Source organism: Notechis scutatus, chromosome Z, assembly GCF_049901735.1.
Source record: "Notechis scutatus isolate UNSWTSFEM ecotype Mainland chromosome Z, rNotScu1.2, whole genome shotgun sequence".
NCBI classification, from domain to species: Eukaryota; Metazoa; Chordata; class Lepidosauria; order Squamata; family Elapidae; genus Notechis; species Notechis scutatus.
In genome coordinates this window covers 141306174-141330326 of record NC_142025.1, presented here as the reverse complement: position 1 = coordinate 141330326, position 24153 = coordinate 141306174, and the positions used below count along the sequence as shown (strand labels likewise).

The window sequence follows — 24153 nt, the reverse complement described above, 5'->3', positions numbered from 1 at the left end:
GCTTGGGTCCGGTGAGAGTTTTGTATAAGAATTGCACACCTATCATAATCCCAGACTGTTGACCAACTCATGCCACGTATTCATTGCACAGCTCATGTGACAAGATCAATTGCATGAGTCAGTATGCTCAGCTGTAGGCAATGCAGATCCTGGTACTTCCTGCATGTCTTCTGGAGAATTCTACCTGTAGATCTTAATGCTCATAAGCAAATGCTTCACTATCTGTTAAATTTTCCCTAGTTCCACCTTGACATTTCTTGGGAAATTAAAGTCCACAAAGCTTCCCTTTGGTAATAAATAAAAGCCGTATTAGTGTAGAATTACTGTTTATTAAAACCCTTCATTTCAAAAGCAGCAACTGATTTTAATCTTTCCTTAAAAGATGATGCATACATTACTTTTTTAAAAAAAAAAGTGTGTTGCAAACATAAAATTATCTAAATACAGTCGCAATCCTCTTTCCCCCAAAGAATGCAGTTTCGATCCTCATTGAATTTCGATCAAGTCCCACTTCTTTTAATTCTGCATCCGTGCTAGGAGTTATTTCTGTCCAAACGTACTTGGAAACAAGCGGTCCTCTTCATCTCCTTCACTGGATTCCGTGCTGCTCCATAAATCTGTCAGGCTGACAGTTGGTGTCACAAAATGAAAACTTGATGGTATCTCCGAACTGAGGTGTACACACAGCCCAGAAACTCTGCCCTCATCCCACCTTGGAAGGATTCATAAATTATGCAACGGAAACATCCAGAGGTTACATTTCCACCCCTATACAATTTCAACTTAAATCAGGCAAAATTGCAAGGCTAGCAGCACACAGAAGGGGCCTGATCACCCAGCCCAAGATCAAAAGGCAACAGGTTGGTTTCAAAGTCTCTACCTCTGCCGAGTCTCCTTTTATTCAGCCTGTGAGCCAGAAGGAGGGGTGGGTAAATACTAAGTGACATAGGGAGCCCAGAAGATGGAGAAACGAGGGTCAAGTAAACCAAACATGGGTGGAAGGGATCCTATAGAATATATATCCCTTTTCCACAACTCGGTGGTTGCATTGTACTTACCTTGACCTGTTTCACATAAGCTGAGACCATGACAGCCTAAGACAGTAGAACTACCAACCCTGTAAAAATCCTCCCATCAATCCAAGTTAACTAATGGCATTATCTATACTTGGCAAGGTACTGATCTTTAAGAGAGAGAAATTAGGTTAGGACACATTATGCTGCTCTCTGAATTGTCCTGTTGGGCAAGACATCAGATCTCAATTCGATCCATAAGGAAGAAAGGATTCAGCTGACTGACTCTTCAAAGGGCTCAACTTTGGTCCTTGAATAACGTCCAACTATTGTGGAGGACCTTGTCTTCACAACAACTGTTAGGAAGGCTACAAGAGAATTTCACATTATGAGCAGGAAAGGAGGAACTGGACAGAGAGGAACCTGCCTTGAAACCGATCACGTTTCAAAACGTGTGAGGAATGCAATTGGAGAAGGATGCCAACTACTCAACAGAGAGATTAGTCATATCCAAATGCAGTTCAGGAATTTGCCTAAAAAGGAGACTAGACTCCCTCTGACTTATGAAATTATGTCCACAGTAACAAAGCAGGTTTATTACAGATTTGTATCCCAACTATGATTTAAAAAAAAAAAAAAAAAAAAGGCCAAGCAAGTCGCAGGGAAAGAGGCAAAAAAAGAGACACTCCCAGATAATTATGAATTAGATCCTCGGAGTAAAAGTCAGGAATAGGAGTGAAGCAGTGAAGTTTTTCAAAAGCCATACGCTAGGCCAAGACCACAGGTAGATTTACAAAATACACACTCGATGACCACCTGTGAGGCAGTTCGGGCTTCGGCAGAACAGTACCACGTCCTAATCGAATCACGCTGTCTTCTCTGCACCCAGTGTGGAAAGAGAAAGCTTGAAGCACAGCAGACTATGAAATAGGGAGACCATCACCAGGAGGATAAAACAGGAAGACAACCACTTTCCCTGCACAACAGGGTGGGAGTGGAAAGTTACCACAGGCAGGCCTGGAGGAGGAGAAGAAGAAGTGGTAGGCCAACTCTGTAGGCTAGGGAAACAGAATAGTTGGGAGGGCTCTTGTTTGGGTCGAGGGGCCGGTTCCAGCCTGGTAAGGGCTGGATGTCATCATAGGTGCCGCCTCCTTCTCTTGTAGAATTGGAGCACAAGGCCTCTCCTAGGGTGGCCTTTGTAGGGACTGTCACTTGCTGAAGCTGCACTTCTGGAACGTTTTCCTTAATCCAGTCAGCATAGAAAGGAAGTCGGATGTAAACACCAGGTCTGTTGGCAGCCCCACAGCTGTATCCCCAGCTCACAACACCAGCCAGGAACCAGGCATTGTCCACGAGACAGGATAGGGGGCCTCCGGAATCACCCTAAAAATAAAAACAAAAGGAATTAAAGACATGTAACGGTTGGGTTTTTTTGAGGGGTGGTAGAGTTTGCAAAGGGAAAAGTAGTAGAAAATCCAATAAGCATACTGTCTGATAATATGAACAGGAGTCAGAAACAGAGAGAGGTTATAGCAGTGATTTTCAAACCTGGTAACTTTAAGATGAGTAGACTTCAACTCCTAGAATTCCCCAGCCTCCCAGGAATTCTGGGAGTTGAAGTCCACCCATCTTAAAGTTGCTACGGTTGAGAAATACTGGTCTAGCCTAAAGCACTGGAAAACCCAACTGTTTTTATTAGCCTCCTCTAATAAAGGAATGCTTTCTTGTGCAATCCTCATAAAATGTCCGATAACTCCTGCAGAGGATGGCTTTCAGGGCCTGGCATCCTACTGCCATCACTACCACCTCACTTGGCCAACTAACAGCACCCCTAACGTCCTCCCAGTGGCCTCACCTGACAGGCATCCTTCTTGCCTTCTACAAAACCGGCACAGATCATGTCACGGTGGAGGGTGTGGGAATCCTCAGGATCTGGGTTCCTTCTGTACAAGCACCTGCAGGTGTCCAGACCAATGATGGGCACTTCAAGTTGTTGTAGCGTCATGGGCGAGGGGAGGCTCGCTACAGGGAAGGGGACGGTATAGAGTCAGTGTGGAGGCAAGACATCCTGAAGAATCTTATTTCTAAGTGTTAAGTAGGAGGGACAGTCTTCCCCTGGGTGGGGAACCCAAACTAAGAAATGCTGGATTTCAGAACTTCCTGGAAGTCAAGAGGTCTTCTCTACAACTGTTGACCAACCTCAGGCAACTAAAAGAGTATTTCCTTCTGGATCAGTCCAACATGTTTCTTAGCCCCACACTTTTTCTCTCCCAACCGGATGTCTCTGGAATGAATGCGCATGGAGCCATGCTCTACTCCTACTGTCATGACATCAAGCTACTCTTTGTAGACCTCCTGTCCCCAACCTTTTATAAAATATATGAAGAATTGTTACAGGAACTGGGGATGGCAAGTCAAATGAAGAGAAGGACCAGAGAAGACATGATAGCAGTATTCCGATATTTGAGCCACAGAGAGGAAGGGGTCAAGCTCTTTTGTAGTAGCTACTGAGATCCTATAGATGGCGCTGGATGCTAGCAGCAAACTGCAGTGTCTGATGCCTATATGGGCCTCTTTTGCTATTTGCATGATCTCATTACTTATCTTGGTGAAGGTGCATCTTGGTGAAGGTGAAAAGTCCCAGACTTATGGAAGATCTCATTTACTAACATCACCACTAGTCTTAAGGATTAGTTGGGAAGTTGTACCAATGTGGTTGGCAGGTTTCACCCATGTGGTTTCTATTCTCCAATCCAAATACTGTATCTATGTTACTCTTCTTTGCTTGTAAAAATAGTATAAAAATAATAAGCGCCACATATGTGGTCAGACATCTTTGCACACTGAAATGACTGATTATTGAACTCCCACAAGTGGCGCCCGACCAGGGACATTACCCTACAGGGACACAGCTACCAACATACTTGCCTTCATCTGGAACCTAAGGTGCGCATGATATCCTACGGGACCAATCAGAGGTAAGTATGGGCTGCAATCTATCTCATCACCAGCAGAAACATGCTCAGGAACTTAAATTCCTGTTACATAAATCAGATGCAAAAGTACCTGAGGCTGACATAAAAAAGCCGATTGGGGAGATAGGAAAGCTTTGTCCCTAGTACCCTGAGCGTGGGACGCTCAGGTTACAGGATTGGATAAAGATAGGGCATACTTTACATCTTGAACCCAGGGCTCCGGTTCAAATACTACATTGATGGTATTAATGCCATCAAGCAGTAGAACAATTTGGCTCCGATGTCTCAATGGGGCAACGATTAACTACCAGCCCCCTCCTGGTTATGATCGGGTAAAAATTATCTCCCCAAAATCATTTTCAATTGGACTTACAGCTCCTTCTGAAGAGATTATATCTTTTGCTGCTTCACAGCCAGGGTACACCCCCATAAGGAAAATATTGGAAGAACAATTAGACAAAGGGTGTGTGTGTGTGTGTGTGTAGAAGAAATAGCAGAAATGCTTTCTGTGTGTCCAGTGCATGCCACGGGACAAGTAGATCAAAATGGAGCTCAAATAGTAGAATATCACCCTCTGTCATATGCAATTTTAACAGAAACTAAGAAAAGGAATTAAAGATATGGGGTTGGGAAGTACCTTTGCTCAAGGAATGTTAGAAGTTACTATAAGAATTCATATTTTAGTACCTGAAGATTGGAAAACTTCCTTTCCTATGTTGCTTACTCTAGCTCAATATGTGGTTTGGGACAGTGAGTTTAGACATCAATGTGCTGTGCGTGCCCAGCATTCGGGGGGCTTTCATTCCTGAGCAATTGTATGGATCTGGCAATTTTGCTCCAGTTGATGCTCAAACTGTTTTACCAGGTACCACGTAACAGATTTCTTCAGAATGTGCTTATTGAGCATTTTCAAAAGTGCCGGTTTCTGGCAAGCCTCATCAAGCTTTCTCTAATATCAGGCAGAAGGCTACTGAGCCATATCCTGACTTTATAAACAGATTACAGGATGCTTTACGGGCGGCAGATAGACAATCCTGAGGCTCAGCAGGAGTTATTAATGAAGCTGGCAAAGGAAAATGCTACTTCTGATGTAGAAGGGCAATTATTGGTCTGAGAGCTAACCCTGATTTGGCGGAAATGATTAAAGCATGTCAAAATGTAGGAACAGCTTCTTATCAAACTAATTTGCTGGCGGCTGCTTTATCTCAAGGCAGCTTGTTTATAGCTGCTTTGTCTCAAGACGGCAAGTCTAAAAGAAAGGGTTTCAAATGTGGTAAACCTGGTCATTTTAAATGGGGACGTCATAATTTAGGAACACAAGAGTTGAAAATAAGACCAAAAACAAAATGTCCAAGTGTCAGAAGGGTTATCACTGGGCAAAGGAATGATGGTCAGGAAATGGCCGACCAGGCCAGTCTCTGGCCCCAGTCCAAACAGAGGCAATAAATCAACAATAGAAAATACTCCTGCTGCTACAAGAGGTAGTGCTGGTATTGATTTAATACTGCAGGATGAAGTGAATTTTAAATTTCCTGGGGAGGTTCAAATAGTTCCATCACAATTATCAGGCCCCCTGCCACAAAATTATGTGGAGCTTGTCCTTCCCCGGTCCAGCATGGGTAAAAAAGGTATTTTTGTTATCCCAGGAGTGATAGATTCTGATTATACTGGAATCATTTATGTCCAATTGTGGATTAATTTTCCTCAAATTTTGCCCATTTACTCTAGCCCTGCTCAACTCCTGCATTTGCCTTATTTTGTCCCATCAGGGGGAGAGTCAAAAGAGAGAGGTGAAGGAGGTTTTGGTTCTACTGACCTGGCCGCTTCCATCATAGCTGCCATCACTAGCTGCCGATTACATTTCAATGGCCCCGTCAGATCATTGTGTTGCAGGATAAACCCTTTGGGGGAATTTTAGACACTGGAGCGGATGTTTCAGTGATTTCTGCCAGGCAGTGGCCTGATGCCTGGCCAACTGAGCCCTGTCCAAGTGTGTCGGGTGTAGAGGGTCATCAACATGCACATCAAAGTGCACAATTTATGGGACTTCCGGGTTAAGCCCTCCTTGCCGATGGACCGGGGACCGCAACTGTCTGGCCTCGGTCCATGTTCTTTCATCAGAGAGCCCCAATCACCATGGTTATGGGTTGAACCTGCCTTGGAGGGGCAGTGGAGTAAGGGAAAGCCACCAGCCAGGTTGAGGAGAGCTGCATCTCCCTCCTCTGGGCTTGGCATTTTTCCCCCCAAAGACGACCGAGCGGTGGTCCAAAATGACCACCCTAAAGAGGAGGATTTAGCTGGATTAAGATTTGTTCAGGAGAGAAGAAGGAGGTGGACAACATAAGAACCGGGACAATTTGGCGCAACAACTAAATAAAAGGTACCCCAAGATTGATGCTTTAAGAATTTTTAAGAAAGAAAAGAAAGCAGCGGAATTATAAAGGGATGGGAAAAAAAGAGAGAGAGAGAGAATAACTCTGACAGCTGAATGGGGCTTCGAACCGGGAGAGGAAGAAGCCGAAACAAGAAACTTAAATAAATTGAATTAAAATATATGGGCAACAAACAGGCATAAATTAAAGCTGGATTTAAGAGTATTAAAAAGAAGGGAGAGATATACAAATTGGAGACTTGGTTGTTTTGGAATATTGAGGCTCGGAAAGCCCTCAACAATAAAATGGGGGGGAGGGGGAGGACTTTGTATAATGGAAAGTGCCATCTTGTGGCCAAAATTTAAACTGGAAAATATAAAGAAAAAATTCCTGTTTCTCTATGAACTTGATTCGATACAATGAAAAGGAAATATTGAAACAACAAAACAAGTACTCCGAAAGTGAAAGCTGAACTAGAATAAAAGAAAAAGTAAGAAAAGACAAATTGTTGGACTAATCGGTGACTTTGGTATAAACCCAGTGTTGGAATAGTTGTGAATTCAGAAAACCTGAAGAAGAAAAAAGAAAAAGAGAAGCTTGGTGGATTTTAAAAACTATAAGATATAAGAGTGTGCAACGATGATATTTCTGTGGGAATTAAAAATGATGCTTAAAAATATGAAAGAACTACTACATGCAAGAGGCGAATCATTTTGCTCGGTGTTAAAAGCTATGGAAATGGCGATTGAAGAACATGAAGAAGAAACTTCAAAGAAGGAGGAGTTAGATCAAGAAGAAGCCATCTTAAATAGACAATCAACACAAAGAACATTACAAAGAGGAGGGAAAAGAAGGGGGAGGAAAAAGAAATTAAAAATAGGAGATTCCAAAAAGTAACTAAAAAGGGGAATACCTGTAAAAGTGGGAAAGACAGGAAGAAACAGCAGAAAAATAAGAAGGGGAAGGAAGATATAAAGAGGGAGAGGGATATAAATCAGACGGAGAAAAGATTTGGGAAAATAAAAGGGAAGAGAGGTAATGAGGAACAGGAACAGGAAGGAAAGAAATATGGGAATTGTAAAATAATGGAAAAAATTGTTTATTTAGAATACATAGGGATAATGGTTAATGGATTAAGAAAGGGGATTCCACACTGATATGAGGGGTAATAAGAATATATTTGCAATTACAAGTTATCTAGAAAATAGGGGAATATAGACCATTGAGAGGAGGGGAAAGCACTGATTTTTTTTTTATTAGATGAATGCATGTTCTTATTTTTATTGTTACAAGAAAGGTCAATGTTTATTATATATATATTGAAATAATTGAAATGAATTGTAAGGATGTTTTAAAATGAGATTAATATCAGTGACCAGGACTAGCTAAATGGATTAATCGCTTTTTCTTCTTCTTCTTTTTTTTGGTATTATAAATAAAACTCTATGGAAGTAAAGGGGGAAAATATACTGCAGAATCTGACTGAAAAGTACAATGTTATATAATTCTTTTTTTAGGGAATGATTATTATTATAACTAATTAAAATAAATATATATTGGGAATTAAAATGAGGAAATTAAGATATATTTAAACCACTGAGGTGACACTCCCAAATTAGTAAAAGGAGAGGGGAACATGTTCTATTTTGTACGTAAAAGCTTGTATTAATCTAGAATCTATGGAAAGAATATGCGATGGAATTGCAAATCTGACAGGTAAAAGAATTAAAAGGTAATAAGTATGAAGACATGGGAATTATTAGTAATTTAAGTGTGAAAAGAGTATCACGGAAAAGGTCATGCTTAAAAGAAATGTTAATGTTTAAGAAATGTCTGAAATAAATTGAAATGAACTGAGAAGATGTTTAGAATGAAAGTAATACTAGTGAACAGGATTGTTTGTTCCTTTTCTTATATAAAAGTTGGAGAATTAGGTTAAAAATGGATAAGATAGGAAATTGAATGTAGAAAATGAATAGGTAATTATTGTCATATATGCATGTAAAAGTGGTGATCTGGATGGTGTACACCGAAAAGAGCTTTTGTTTTGTTTTGTTTTAGATAAATTGAATAAAACTTGTTTTTAAAAAAGTGCACAATTTATTTCAGCTCATTTGTCTAATTCAGATTTGGTCATACAGGTCTGTCCTTTTGTATTAGATATTCATGTCAGCCTCTGGGGACGTAACCTGCTCAGTAAATTGGGAGCCACCCTTACTCTGGAAGACTGAGGCTACTGCCCTTCCATTGAATTGGCTGGTTACAGAGCCGGTATGGATTGATCAATGGCCCATGTCACATGAAAAATTAACGGCTCTCCATCAGCTAGTAAGTGATCAATTGCTTGCTGGTCATATTGTCCCTTCTAATAGCCCATGGAATACCCCTGTATTTGTCATAAAAAAGAAAAGTGGCAAATGGCGTCTATTAGTGGCAAATGGCGTCTATTTGTTCCATTAATTTATGTATTCAACCTATGGATCCCCTGCAGTGGGACACCTAACCCTAATTTGATTCCTCAAGATCATGAAGTAATGGTAATTGATTTAAAGGATTGTTTTTTCTCTATTCCTTTATGCCCCTCTGATCAAGAAAAGTTTGCATTTACTGTGCTTGCAGTAAATCATTCAGAACCTAATAAACATTATCATTGGACAGTTTGCCACAAGGCATGTTAAATAGTCCCACATTATGTCAGCTTTACGTTGCTGCAGCATTAGCTCCTTTTCACAAACGTCATCCATTGGTTTTAGTCTATCATTATATGGATGATATTTTAATTGGAGCACCAAAAATACAACCTAATTGGCTTTCTGAACTAAAAAAATGATTTAAGTGTCTATGGATTGCAGATTGCTCCAAAAAAGTGAAGCTGCACTCTCCTTATCTTTATTTAGGCCATAAAATGTTACAATCTTATTCTGCTTCAGCTTTCCCTCTTTTGAAGTTACCTAGTTATTTCTTTGGTTAATTTGCAGCAATTGTTAGGCACCCTTAATTGGGTTCATCCATATTTTTCTTTACCTACACATTTACTTAGTCCATTATTTGATTTATTAACTAAAAGAAAACAACCTGCAGATCTCATTACAGTTACACCTGCTGCTCTTGCTGTAGTTGAGCAGATTAATAATATATTAAGTATTCAGTTTGTAGATCGCATTCCTCATAGAAATTGTCAGTTAACTCTTTTGATCTTTCCTACTAATAAACTGCCTACAGCAGTGTTAGCAGAAAAAAAAGTATATTGTATTGAATGGCTTTATTTACCTCATGCCCCATCTCAAAATGTCCAACTATTTATTTAAACTATTGCAGAAATAATAATTTTAGGACGAACTCAAGCTTGTCGGAGAAATGGGACCAATTTAATAAATATTATTTTTCCTATCCCAAAGTCTGATTTTCAATTTTATTTTCAGAATAATTTATCTCTTCAATGTGCTCTGACTGACTATGTAGGCCAGTGGTCCCCAACCTTTTTTGTACCAGGGACCAGTTTCAAGCAGAAACACTTTTTCAAGGACTGGCGGCGGGGGGGGGGGGTGTGTTCTATTTTCCATTCCCAAAACTTTATGTTTACCCTACAACTAGCATTAAAGACACCTGACTGCAGTCTCTCTAGTTCTAGGTCTTGCCCAGCTGTGTAGCTACAAAATTTAATGCAGATGTTTCTCTTATCTCTGTTTGGTGAAAACAGGAATTGAATGAGGAGCATTTAGTCAGTGTGTTTTCCTAGGAAGCTCCTGTAGTCCTTGTTTAGGGATCATTCAGAGCTACGATGGACCTCTAACATCAGCCCAGGAAGAAACTGCTTCAAAAGCGGGGTGAGTAGCTTTTCTGTCGCCGCACCTCCTCTGAAGCGCCCGTTCAACCCCACCCGCCCACCTGCGCCGGTTCAATCCAGTGCTCCGTTCTGCCTGCCTGCCTGCCTGCCTGCCTGCGTTTCTGGTTGTTTCGGAGCAGCTTCGCTGATAAAAAGAGGCGAATAGTTATTATTCTCAGCCGAAGCTGCTCCGAATCAACCAGAAACGAAGGCAGGCAGGCAGGCAGAATGGAGCACTGGATTGAACTGCCATGCGTGGGCGGGCGGGGTGGGGGTGAACGGGTGCTTCGGAGGAGCTGCAGCGACAGGAAAAGCCACCCCCCGGCTTCTTTGAAGCAGTTTCTTCCTGGGCTGGTGGAGGAGCGAGAGAGAGACTGAGAGAGGAACGAGGCGGGAGGAAACCGAAGCTGCTGAGCCGGAGAGCAGGACAGGCTTTGGTTGCTTCCTCCCTCCCCTTCTTTCATTTGTGTCCTTGATCCCTGATCCCAGCAGCATTCACCAAAGGCGAAGAAAGCCGCCATTTTTTTATTTTATTTTCTTTGCGGCCCGGTACAGAGTGCTCCACGGACCGGGACCGGTCCGCGGCCTGGTGGTTGGGGACCCCTGTTGTAGGCCGTGTTGCATATCATTTGCCTAAAGATCCTCGGCTTGCTTGCTTAATGACCTCTTCTTTTCCTGTTCGTCCATTACTTTCTCCTTCTCCATTGCCTCAAGCTCCTACTATTTTTTCAGATGGTGGGCGAACGAGAGGAGTGATTGCTTACAAGGATGATGATACCTGGAAAGTGTCCTACACTGCAGTGCAATCCTCACCTCAATGTTCAGAATTAGCTGCTGCTATTTTAGCTTTCCAAACCTTTTCTCAACAACCTTTCAATTTAATTTCTGACTCTCATTATGTATGTCAACTTATTCTTAATCTTCCAGGTGCTTATATCACGCCCAGGATCCTAATCTCACGGCCTTGTTTTTAACATTGCAGCAACTGCTCCAGGATCGAAAGCAGTTCTACTATGTAGCTCACATACGTAGTCATTCCTCCCTTCCTGGACCTCTTGCTGAAGGCAATAGTTATGCTGATGCTGCTGTTCATATTTTACCTACTTTATGTTCAGATCCTTTCTTCGGTCACTCTTTTTTTCATCAAAATGCTAGAGGCCTAGCACAAGCTTGTCATATTCCACTTGACCAAGCTAAACAAATTGTTTTATCTTGTCCTCAATGCTCTGGGCCACCCCCGTCTGGGGACACAGGAATTAATCCTTGTGGTTTTGCCTCTAATCAACTTTGGCAAATGGATGTTATTCATGTTCCCTCTTTGGCTCCCTGGAAATATATTCATTTATCTATTGATACCTATTCAGGAGCCATTTGAGCCACACCTCAGCGAGGGTAAACAACTAATCATGTTATTTCACATCTCACCTACTTTGAACTGCACAGCTTTTGAAGAGACTTCCTTTCACTTTGCCCATGTTTGGCTGCCGCAAGGATGGTTTTTTACATGTGGTAAAGAAACTTTTAATTATATTCCTGCTAATATTAATGAAGCGCAATGCTGCCTCAGCTGGCTGATTCCTGTTTTGCTTTCTAAACAACAACTTTCTCATTCAAATCGTTCTCGACGATGAGGGGTCACACTAGATGACACTTGTGACTCTGAAGCAACCTTACTTAATAAAGCAGAATATGTAGCACTACTGTGTTTATGGTAGGTGTGCCAGCACTTGCTACCCGTGCTCATCTTAACCTTAATTCTGTTGCATGTAATTTAGCAAAAACAATTAATGCTACTTCTTCAGCAATTTCAGCAATCAAACATGAGATGCAAACGTTAAGAAAAGCTATTCTACAAAACCGTGCTGCTATTGATTATTTGCTTCTACGTCAACATTTGGGTTGTGAAAGTTTCCAGGGATTATGTTGTTATCTTTCTGATGAGTCATGAAACATCCAGCATAAGCTCAATATTTTACACAATTTGGCCTCAGATTTAAAAATGGATAATGTAGGATCTTGTTGGGAAGGTTTTTGGGCTTGGCTACCCACAGGTTTAATGGGAAATATTTTACGCTATGCAGTTATTATTATTGCTCTTTTAATTAGCGGATGCTACCTTATTCAATGTCTCCCTTCTCTTTGTATCACAGCTTTTTGCCCCAAACCCTCTCCTACATTGCCTAAGGGTCAAGTATATGCCCTATATAAACAACTGCAAGTGTGCTCTTCTAATGATTATTATGAGTCCTCCCCTAACTCCTTTTATGATTGTTCTTTATCTAACAAAATAAAAAAGAGTGAAATGTAGTAGCTCCTGAAATCCTATAGATGGCGCAAGATGCTAGCAGCAAACTGAAGTGTTTGATGCCTATATGGGCTTCTTTTGCTATTTGCATAATCTCATTACTTATCTTGGCTATTTGCATGATCTCATTACTTATCAAGGTGTATCTTGATGAAGGTGGAAAATCCCGGACTTATAGATGATCTCATTTACCGATATCACCACTAGTCTTAAGGATTGGTTGGGAGGTTGTACCAATGTGGTTGAGAGGTTTCACCCATGTGGTTTCTATTCTCCAATCCAAATACTGTATCTATGTTACTCTTCTTTGCTTGTAAAAATAGTATAAAATAATAAACACCACATATGTGGTCAGACATCTTTGCACACTGAAATGACTGGTTATTGAACTCCCAGACTCTTTTCTAAAGCACCTGTAGGCCAGACAAGGAATAAAGGCTGGAAACTGAACATGATTTAACCTGGAAATAAGGAGAAACTTTTTGACAGTGAGAACAATCAACCAATGGAACAGCTTGCCCTCGGAAGTTGTGGGAGCGCCATCACTTAAGACTTTCAAGAAGAGATTGGACTCCCATCTGTCAAAAATGGTGTAGAGTCTCCCGCTTGGGCAAGGGGTTGGAACAGATGACCTACAAGATCTCTTCCAACTCTAATTATCTGTTATCAACCCAGAAATAACATTAAGTCTTCAAGACCATCTGTTCTTGATGGAGCAATTCTTCATGAATGTGTCCAGTCCCCATAAAGTCAGTAGTCATCCCCATTCTTGCGGTAATGAACTCCACAGATCAATTATTGTGTAGTGTAAAGATGCCTTTTTGTCTATTCTAGATCTCTTCACAGCTTCATTAGATTCTCCCTGATCCAACTGTTTTCAGAGAAGAAGAAAATCTCCTTGGCCACATTCTCCACATTGTCTGTGCATAGCTCTATATACCTTGATCAGTCAATATTTTTCCAAGCTAAACAATCCCAAACCATTTCTTCTTCTAAAGGAAGCATTCAACCATTGTGAATGTTGGCTTACATTCTTCTGCATTTTCTCATTAATGGCTTCAAACTATTGTCTGGAACAGGGGTCTCCAATCTTGGCAACTTTTAAGCCTGGAGGACTTCAACTCCCAGAATTCCCCAGCCAGCTTTGCCATTAGACCTGAGAATATAAAGAGCCAAACTGAAGCCATTTTGTGTTCACAGTCTGAACTTTTAAAGATCAGAACATTTATGCAATATGTTTTTCTGTTAAAAATTATACAAGATTGCAAAACTTGTCCTTGGCTTAAGTCGAAGATATGTACTAGGGCGCTGTGACATTATAAGTCAAATTGATAGATATTAATGATCACTATATATTAATGATCACTTAATGATCACTTAATCTTCTGTTATTTGCAAAACAGGAAATCTGGAGATAAATGATGAAGTGAAGAATATTGGAGAATTTCCAGTGGTAAGTGGGGGAAGTTATGTAAAAAGATCTACAACTTTCCCCTGTAATTTTTATGTGAAAAACAGGAAGTGTTGTGTAACCATTTATGGGTATATAATGTGGTTTTTACTGGAAGGTCTGTCCCTTTTTCTCATACTGTGTTCAGTTTGGGTTAAAGGTGAACGATACTGCAGTATCTATCTTAATAAAGGCCAGTTATGGATTTTCAGAATATCAAAGTCTGTTGTTTCATTTCTTTGCTCAGTTATCACAATTGGCGAGCCAGCTAGGAGACAGGACAGTTTTCCTCTGGAGGGCTGGTTTTTCTGGATTGCAAAAAGGGTGCTCCTGCTACACTTTGCTGCAGTTTGTTGTGCTTTGGAAGAGCCTTCGTCCGGGGATTGCTCCTGGTAGCCTGCGTTTGATTGACATAGTCTGGGACCGTGCTGGCTTGCAGTGGCCACGAGAGCTGAGGTGCACTGGGGAATCAGGTGAGCTCTATCTGGGTTTTTTTTATATATAAATCGGGTTGCAACATTTTTTAAAATTTGGCTTAGTTTGCCTGGAGTCTGTATGGAGTGTGTGCCTGCACTGTGTTTCTTTCTCTCTTGTCATTTCCTGTGTGAAAGGGGTGGTGGTGAAATGGGAAATTGGAATTCCTGGTTTAAGAAACCAGATGTTACTAGTGAAGTTCCGTCCATTCCAGCATACTCTCCTCTTGGAGAGCTGATTAATCAGTGGAATGAGGCTTGGTTAATTAAATATATGACGCCCCTAGATAAGATACAGATGATTGAATATTGCACAGTGGAATGGCCAAATCATATTTTAAAACTTCCAAATTACAGATGGTCGCGATTTGGAGAATCAGATGTGTACTGGATCAATGCCTTGAAAGCTGTTTTGACTAAAAAGAAGTTAGATTCTCAGCTGAGTTATGTTATGCCTTGGTTTCATGTACAATATACTGACCCCTTTCCCCCTTATAATACCCAGATATGGATTAGTTGAATCCATTGATAATAATAGAGGTACACATTTTACTTCTCATGTGGTAAAGGGAATTATGAAGGAATTGGGAATAGATTGGCAGCTTCACCTGTCTGGATACACCACGTCTTCAGGTAAGGTGGAGCGAATGAACCAAACTATAAAAACACCTTAAAGAAACTGATGTTAGAACTTCAATTACCCTGGACGAAATGTTTACTTCTAGCTCTATAGAGAGTGCGTACTTGTCCTAGAACGGATATGGGAATTTCACCATATGAAATAATGTTTGGAATACCTTATACTGGAAGTGTGAGTATGTCTAGAATAGAACTTAAAGATATTTTTCTTAGAAAATATATACAAGGTTTGTCCCAGTGTTTTTCTCTTTTAAGGTCCAAAGGACTTTTGGCACAAACACCACCGTTTGATTTCCGAGCGCATAATTTTAAGAGTAGAGACTGGGTCCTGATAAAGCAGTGGAGAGCTTTGGGAAGCTGAGGCCTATTTGGGAAGGACCGTTCCAGGTACTGTTGACTACTGAATCAGCTGTGAGGACACATGAGCGAGGTTGGACACATCATTCATGTATGAAGGGACCTGTGGATCCGGCTCCTGTCTCTGGCTGAAGCAAGTTTTAAAAGACTGGACTCTTTATTTTTTTTAGATAGTGGGGATAGTGAGTCTATGTCTAGTTCAGTTTAGGTTTATGGAACTTTGGGAGGAGGTGTTGGTTATTTGGTTGAGTGTAATGCATTTTTTTCTTGTATTGTTGATTATTTTAAGACATGAAAGAATAGATTGGTGTACACAGGTATTGTGTCATTTGAGTGCAGAAGATAAAGAATTGGATGTAAGTCCCTGACTGGTTGTAAGTTTTGAAGTATAAAACTACATACATTAAGGTGGGTGGGGACCTAGCCCATTTGTCAAAATGATGTTGATAGTGATTATTGCCTTGTGTGGGGTAGGAATGGAGGCTTCTGAAATATTGCCTGGTTATCCCTTAACGTGGCAACTGTTATGTTTCCAAACTGAACCCGACAGTCAGCATACGAAGGGCAGATATCACTGACATCAATGGAACCTATGGCTGAGGCTGGAATCTGTATAAGATCCACCTTAGATGATGGTTTGTATTTGGGAAAATACCTGACATGTAACCGCACATATGACATTGCCATTAATCATAAGGATTTGTCTAAGAGGATGGAGCAATTATATGATCATTGTTTTGAAATGTATGGCAATTATTCTCCTTCCTATATGAGACTTAGAGCTCTGGAAGAGATATTATTTATGCCATTCATTGAATTGAGAAGTGCTCCGAAGAAGTTAATGTTTTTGTGTGGCAGTTTAGCCATTGCAAAACTCCCATTTACCTGGAGAGGTAGATGTACAGTGGGATATCTTGAAGCTCCAAGAGTTTTAAGTAGAAGTGTAAGACATATTAAAGGAAAAGAGCCTGTTGTTAAAAGTGAAAATGTTTTTTTGGAATTAATGAGAGTAGCTTTGAACAGTTCTTCTTTTTGTGTAAAGGGGGAGACTACAGTTATAGACATCATGTCTACTTGTTTGATAGGAGTTCCAGTGCCAGGAAAATTTTTGGTGGGTGAATCTAGGATTGTTATACATCCTGATACTTATACCTTATATAATTTGTCAAAAGTGATTACTTTGTTTGGATCTCCTGTGAAGCCAACTAAATGGACAAATCAGAAAAAGCTGGTTATTGAAGTTAAGGCAGTTTTTCCAGCTTATGATTGTGTTAAGTATAAGCATCCAGAAAAAAAGCATGAAAAAACCATTTTTAATTATTTGCCTACTGAAGAGGTTTTTCATTGTACAGAGGTTGAAGAAGTAGATGGAATGACACATGTGTTGTATTTACCTAGAGGTTGGTTTATGTTTTGTGGTGCATATGCATTTATACCAGCTAACGCAAAAGGTGGACCTTGTATGATTGGCCGTTTAATGACTGTTATGGCAACTGCTCATGCTAAGAATATAAACAAAGACACTAAGTTATACTATGAAGTTATGAATTCTAATCTATATCATGATCCTAGGTTTTATAGGGAACCTGTGCCAGATGATACGGTAGTAAGAGAGGAACATGAACATGTCCACGTTCAAGAACATGAGGATACTTCTAACAATAAAGAGCAATAAAGGAGCCTCAGTGGCGCAGTGGTTAGATTGCAGTACTGCAGGCTACTTCTGCTGACAGCCAGCTGCCTACAATTTGGCAGTTCGAATCCCACCAGGCTCAAGGTTGACTCATCCTTCCGAGGTGGGTAAAATGAGGACCCAGATTGTTGGAGGCCATATACTGATTCAGTAAACCGCTTAGAGGGGGCTGTAAAGCACTATAAAGCAGTATATAAGTCTAAGTGCTATTGCGATTGCTATAAAGAACCTCATATTATACATGCTTATCCTACAGTTAGATGGCCAGTGGCCTGGTGGGGAGCTGAACATGAGTCTGTAGGAGAACACGTGAAGAAATATAGAGGGAAAAGATCAGCTCTTAGTGACGCTTATTCTTCAGATTGTGATGATGAAGTAGTAGTATTGTCTAAAGTAGAAGCAGGTGTTTTGGGAATATTTGCTTGGGGAGCTACATATTACAATAATTTGCAGTTGGGACATTTAGGTAGTGCTTTGGCTAAAAGTATTAATGTCACTTCCTCTGCTATTGCAGCCCTAGCTGATGAGATGGGAGAAATAAGGAAGTCTGTGCTACAGAACCGTGTGGCGATTGATTATATACTTCTTAGAATGGGTCACGGATGTGAGGAGTTCAACAGAATGTGTTGTTTCGATATTCAAGACAAGTCACAATTTATTGAGTCTAAGCTGAAAGTTTTACATAATATAACTACCCATTTAACTTATGTTATGAATAGTAATGCTTTAAGACACATATGGCATGTATTAACTTCCTGGTTGCCCGATTTTGCCTGGATAAAAGAGATATTTCTTGGTATTGTTATAATCATTGCAATAGTGCTTATTTCATGTATTTGTGTTAAATGTTTACCACTGTGTGAATTGTGTTTCCGCTGTTGTAAGCCTAAGAAAACTGAAGTAAAGCATAAAAGTTTTAGTCAGCAGGAAGTTAGGCTTATGTTGCAAGAACTTGATGGAAATTCTCAGGTGTAAATTGATTAAAAAGAAAAAATGGTGGATTGTTATATATGGAAATTTGGCCCATTACACCTGAGAATATAAAGAGCCGAACTGAAGCCATTTTGTGTTTGCAGCCTGAACTTTTAAAGATCAGAACATTTATGCAATATGTTTTTCTGTTAAAAATTATACAGGATTGCAAAACTTGTCCTTGGCTTAAGTCGAAGATATGTACTAGGGTGCTCTGACATAAGTCAAATTGATAGATATTAATGATCACTTGTGTAAATCTTCTGTTATTTGCAAAACAGGATATCTGGAGATAAATGATGAAATGAAGAATGTTGGGAATTTCCACTGGCAAGTGGGGGAAGTTATGTAAAAAAACCCACAACTTTCCTATGGGATTCTCTGTAATTTTTATGTGAAAAACAGGAAGCGTTGTATAACCATTTATGTAACCATTTATGGGTATATAATGTGGTTTTTACTGGAAGGGGTGTCCCTTTTCCTCATACTGTGTTCGGTTTGGGTTAAAGGTGAACGATACTGCAGTATCTATCTTAATAAAGGCCAGTTATGGATTTTCAGAATATCAAAGTCTGTTGTTTCATTTCTTTGCTCACTTATCTCATAAGTGTGAAAAATTTTCATAAATGTGAAAAAGGTCATAAGTCACTTTTTTTCAATGCCATTGTTAACTTTGAATAGTCACTGAGTAAGCTGTTGTAAGTTGAGGACTACCTGTACAGAAATGGTTCACCATTTCGTATATATCAGCATCCTTGCATACTTTAAATCAGAAAATAAAAAAGCATGTCATCCTTTGGGTACAACTGAAGCCACAAGTGCCACATTTATCCGGCTAGTTGATGAGAATTTCTGGGATTTATAATACCAACAGCAACCTGCACCTCTATAACTGTCTGGTTTGGTTTTGCAACCCAACAGGACAGACACAGACTTCAGAGGATAATTAGGACCGCAGAAAAAATAATTACGACCAACCTGCCTTCCTTCGAAGACTTGTATACTGCACGAGTCAAAAAGAGGGCTGTGAAAATATTTACAGACTCCTCACCTCCAGGACACAAACTGTTTCAACTCCTACCCTCAAAACGATGCTATAGAGAACTGCACACCAGAACAACTAGACTCAAGGACAGTTTTTGTCCGAATGCCATCATTCTGCTAAACAAACAATTCCCTCAACACTGTCCAACTATTTACTAGGTCTGCACTACTATTACTATTAATCTTCTCATCATTCCTATCATCCATCCCCTCCCACTTGTAACTTTGTTGCTTCTATCCTTACAATTTATATTAATTGTTTCCTAGTATGATTTGATTGCTTATTTGTACCCTATGACTATTATTAAGTGTTGTACCTTATGATTCTTGATGAATGTATCTTTTCCTTTTATGTACACTGACAGCATATGCACCAAGACGAATCCCTTGTGTGTCTAATCACGCTTGGCCAATAATTCATTAATTAATTCATTCGAGGCCGCTTAGGATTTGGAAAAGAATAGGGATGGCAGCCCTAGATGAAATCTATAGATGAAAATCTTACTAGTTTCACGGATGTTTCCCCAGCCGGTGACGGTGCATGTCATGCCTTCCGGAAAGCTGACCGAAGAGTCAGGCAGGCAGATCGGCCGTACAGTCCGAGAATACAGAACCGGGGCTTTGAGTTTCACCAGGGCTACATCTCCTTGAGAGCCTTCTTCTTCATTGAAATCAGGATGCTTAATCACTTGGTCTATTTGCATCACTTTGACGTCTAGCGAGGGGTTTTTCAGCTGGTAGGACCCCAGGATCACGTCATACAATGCGATTTCATTCACCCTGAGGAGAGGAGGAAGGTCATTTCTGAGATCCTAAGACTGTAAGATCATCCAAATGCATCCAGTCCCACTCTTCTCTTCCCAGCATGGACCAAACAGATTTTCCTTGGAAGCACCCAAGCATGGCAAGAAGGCAATCATAATCCACCTGAGTTTCCCTCCCCCCAACGTTTAAATATAGCCTACATCTTAATGCAGGAGTCTCCAAACTTGGCAACTTTAAGACTTGGGGCCTTCAATTCCCAGAATTATCCAGCCAGCTTTGCTTTGCTTTGCTAGCTGGAGAATTCTGGGAATTGAGGTCCACAAGTCTTAAAGTTGCCAAGTTTGGAGACCACTGTCTTAATCTAATGTAAGATAGCATTAAGCTAGTATGACACATAGCCATAAACTGACTGTACAGGTAGTCTTCAACTTAAAACTGTTCATTTAGTGACCATTCGAAGTTACAACGTCACTGAAAAAGCTACTTGTTACCATTTTTCACACTTACGACCAGTGCAGCATCCCCATTAGTAACCATGATCAGAATTGGGATGCTTGGCAACTGACTCATGTTTACAATGGTTGCAGTGTCCCAATGACATGTGATCCCCTTTTGCGACCTTCTGACAAGCAAAGTCAATGGGGAAGCCAGATTCACTTAACAACCTTGTGAGCTAAGTTAACAAACTGCAGTGATTCCCTTAACAGTTCTGGCAGGAAAGGTCATAAGAGGGATCAAAAATCACTTAAGAAACATCTCACCTAGTAACAGAAATTTTGGGGCTCTGTTGTGGTCATAACTCAAGGACCAATCTGTATATCCAAAGAGTTTGGAAACTCTCAATGGTTAACAGCAGGACTTGCGATGACTAAGATGAAGGCATACTTATAGAGAGTTGAAATCTCCTAGTAATTTGCTTCCTACAAACGCCACAATGCCACATCCGTTTCCGCTGGAAGCTTTCAAGAAGAGACTGGACTGCCATCTATCAAAAATGGTGTAGGGTCTGCTTGGGCGGGGGGTTGAACTAGATGATCTATAAGTTCCCTTCCAACTCTGTTAATCTGTATCTATATTATCAAGCTCTGGGAGTCTGAACCCAGAAGCCTTGAAACTTTTTCTATAAAGAAACTAACAGCACAGGGGTTTGTTTCCTAATACCCACATATTTTTTTTAGATTTTTTTTAAATCCCCGCTTTATTATTTTTACAAATAGCTCAAGGTGATGAACATACAGATAGTGCTCAACTTACGACCACAACTGAGCCCCAAATTTATGTTGAGACGTGGGCTAAGCGAGTTTTGGGCCATGTTACGACTTTTCTTTTTTACCTGAAAGACTGCAGTTGTTAACTTAGTAACCCAGTTGTTAAGTGATTCTGGCTTCCCCATTGACTTTGCTTGTCAGAAAGGACGTAAAAGGCGATCACATGACAGCAGGACACAAAAACAGTCATAAATATGAACCAGTTTCTAAATATCTGAATTTTAATCATGTGACCACGGGGATGCCGCAACTGTTCTAAGTGTGAAAAATGGTGACTTCTTACAATGCCATTGTAACTTTGAATGGTCACGAAACAAACTGTTGTTAAGTCGTGGACTACCAGTGCTTTCTTACTACTTCTTTGCTCACAACTACGCTTTGAGGTGGGTTGGGCTAAGAGGGAATGACTGGCCCAAAGTCACCTAGTTAACTTTCAAACCCCAGGCGCGACTAAAACTCAGTCTCCTAGAGATTGGCCCAAAGTCACACAGCCAAATTTCATGCTTAAGGCAAGACTAGAACTCTCAAGTCTCCTAGAAATTGGCCCAAAGAGCCAGCTTTCAAACCGGAGGTGGGACTAGAACTCACAGCCTTCTAGAGATTGGCTCAAAGTCACCCAGCCAGCTTTCATGCCTAAGACGGGACTAGAACTCACAGTCTCCTGGTTTCTAGCCTGATGCCCTTACCACTAATCAAACTTTGAGGGATGCTTGACTTACTTGGGGAAGCAATGTGCAGCTGAAACCAACCACTGGGGGGCAATGAGGGTTGCCCCACATGCATGATGACCATTGAAGTCCAGGCTGGCCTGCCATGGCCACTGTCCACTTCGAGTGTCAGAACCACCCACGATCCGTCCCAGGGCAGGCACTCCACACGCTGCAGACAGATGACATTTTCATGAGTGGGGGAGGGGAGGAATCCATTCTAGAATTCATGATATTGCGTCATTCATTGTTGGCTGCCAAGTACAGCCACGGGATAAATTAAGAATATGCTTCTGTTCCAGGAGAAGTTAATATGAAAAATAATCAACAGCTAGGAAATCTCTGGTCTTTATTTTAACAGTGCCTTCCTGTTTTTCTTGCTGAAAAGGTAAGCACGTGCACCTTTGTCACTTCAATCTTGAAGGCCAAGAATCATGTGACTCCCATTTTGAAAAAGGTCGCAGAATCAAGGATTTGCATAGAAAGACGTATGATCATTAAACCACAATTTTTAGAAACAGAAGCAAATGGGGTTTTGAAGACGGGAGGGCAGAGTTCAATTAGCCAGGAGAAAAACAGGGAAGGTAAAAAGACAGGCAGAAGGTGCAACATTCATGAATCTCTTACCTTGTGTGCTGACCTCTTTCATGATTGCAGAACAGGAACGGAGGTGGGGGGGGGGACATGAAAAAGAAGAGAAAAGCAATATTAGAAGGACATAAAGACACCTGATAATGTGTTACTTACACCTCTCGTTGATGAAAAATGTTTTTTTCCCCATTCGTATAAAGGTAGTCCTCAGCTTACGGTTGCTTAGAGATTGTTCAGAGTTGTGACAGAGCTACCTGAGGGTATTTATGATCCAGATGCAGTGCTCCAGCCGCCACCACCACCACCCATTCCATGGTCACCTCAGATGGGTTAGGATCCCACAGTCACCTGTGTTTCATGACCGTTTCGCTGAAAAGCAGCATTTACTTCTGGTTTTCAGCAAAGCCTGGCCCATACTGAACTATCACTTCAGTTACCAACCATAGCCTTCACTTAATGACCATCACAAAAAGTCGTAAAACTGGATTTGTCACATGGGTAACCTAATGGACTACCACCACAAGTTATAACCATGTTTGGGAGGCTGCATTATGGCCATAACTCATAACCTATGACCATAACTAAGCCCAACATTTCTGCTGCTAAGTGAGACGGTTCCTAAGTTAGTTTTGCCCCTTTTTACGGCCTTCCTTGCCACAGTTGTTAAGTGAATCCCTGCAATTGTTACATTAGTAATGCGGTTGTTAAGGGAATCCGGCTTCCCCCGTTGAATTTGCTTGTCAGAAGGTCGCAAAAGGGGATCACATGTCTCTGGGACATGGCAACCATCATAAATATGAGCCATGGGGATGCCGCAGTGGTTGTAAGTGTGAGAAACAGTCATAAGTCACTTTTTCTGGTCCTGTTGTAACCTTGAGTGGTCACTAAAAAATAGCTGAACGTCAAGGATTATCTGTCTACACCCAATGTCCAAAGGAAGCCAATTTCCCCTTGATTCTGCTGACTACCTGGCCTTAACTCTTTGATCCAAAACTGGCCTTAATTTGGGCCCAATGCTGAGCTACACAACTTTTGGGACACTAGAACAAATGAGCTGGAAGGGTCTTCTAGTCCAGCTCCTGGCTCGAGTAGGAGCACCTATAATATTTCAGATAAGTGACTGACTCTAGAGCAGGGGTGTCAACCTTGGCACTTTAAGACTTGTGGACTTCAACTCCCAGAATTCCTCAGCCAGCTTTGCTGGCTGAGGAATTCTGGGAGTTGAAGTCCACAAGTCTTAAAGTTGCCAAGGTTGGACACCCCTGCTCTAGACTCTTCTTAAAACCTCCAGTGATAAAGCACTCACAACTTCTGGTGGCAAGCTGTTCCACTAGTTAATTGTCCTCACTGTGAGGAAGTTTCTCCTTAATCCCAGGTTCCTTATCTCTTTGATTAGTTTCCAACCATTGTTTCTTGTCCTGCCCTCTGGTTCTTTGGAGAATAATTTGGCCCCCTCTTCTTTGTGGCAGCTCCTCAGAATACTGCTATTGTGTCACCCTTAATTCTTCTTCTTCTTCTTCTTTTTTAAGACTAGACAAACCCAAATCCTACAGCCGTTCTTCATATGTTTTAGTCTCCAGGCCTTATTTTTATTTAAGAGCATTTTGGAAGAAGTGTATCGAGTATGCTGCACCTAAGAACACACTCTGGTTACCTTCCCAAGTTACTTTGCCTTGAACAGCAGGGCAACAGGTGGCAGAAGC

The 24153-nt window shown here is 40.9% G+C and overlaps 1 protein-coding gene across 1 annotated transcript; it reads right to left on the bottom strand.

The window, feature by feature from the left end:
• Positions 1 to 309: 309 nt before the first annotated feature.
• Positions 310 to 22038, bottom strand: PRSS8 (serine protease 8; the record flags this gene model as incomplete). Its single annotated transcript, XM_026683499.2, has 4 exons — positions 310 to 2396; positions 2869 to 3035; positions 19625 to 19899; positions 21872 to 22038. Coding segments are annotated over 4 exons (990 nt in total), but the record flags the coding sequence as incomplete, so codon positions are not given.
• Between the last annotated feature and the right edge of the window lie 2115 nt (positions 22039 to 24153).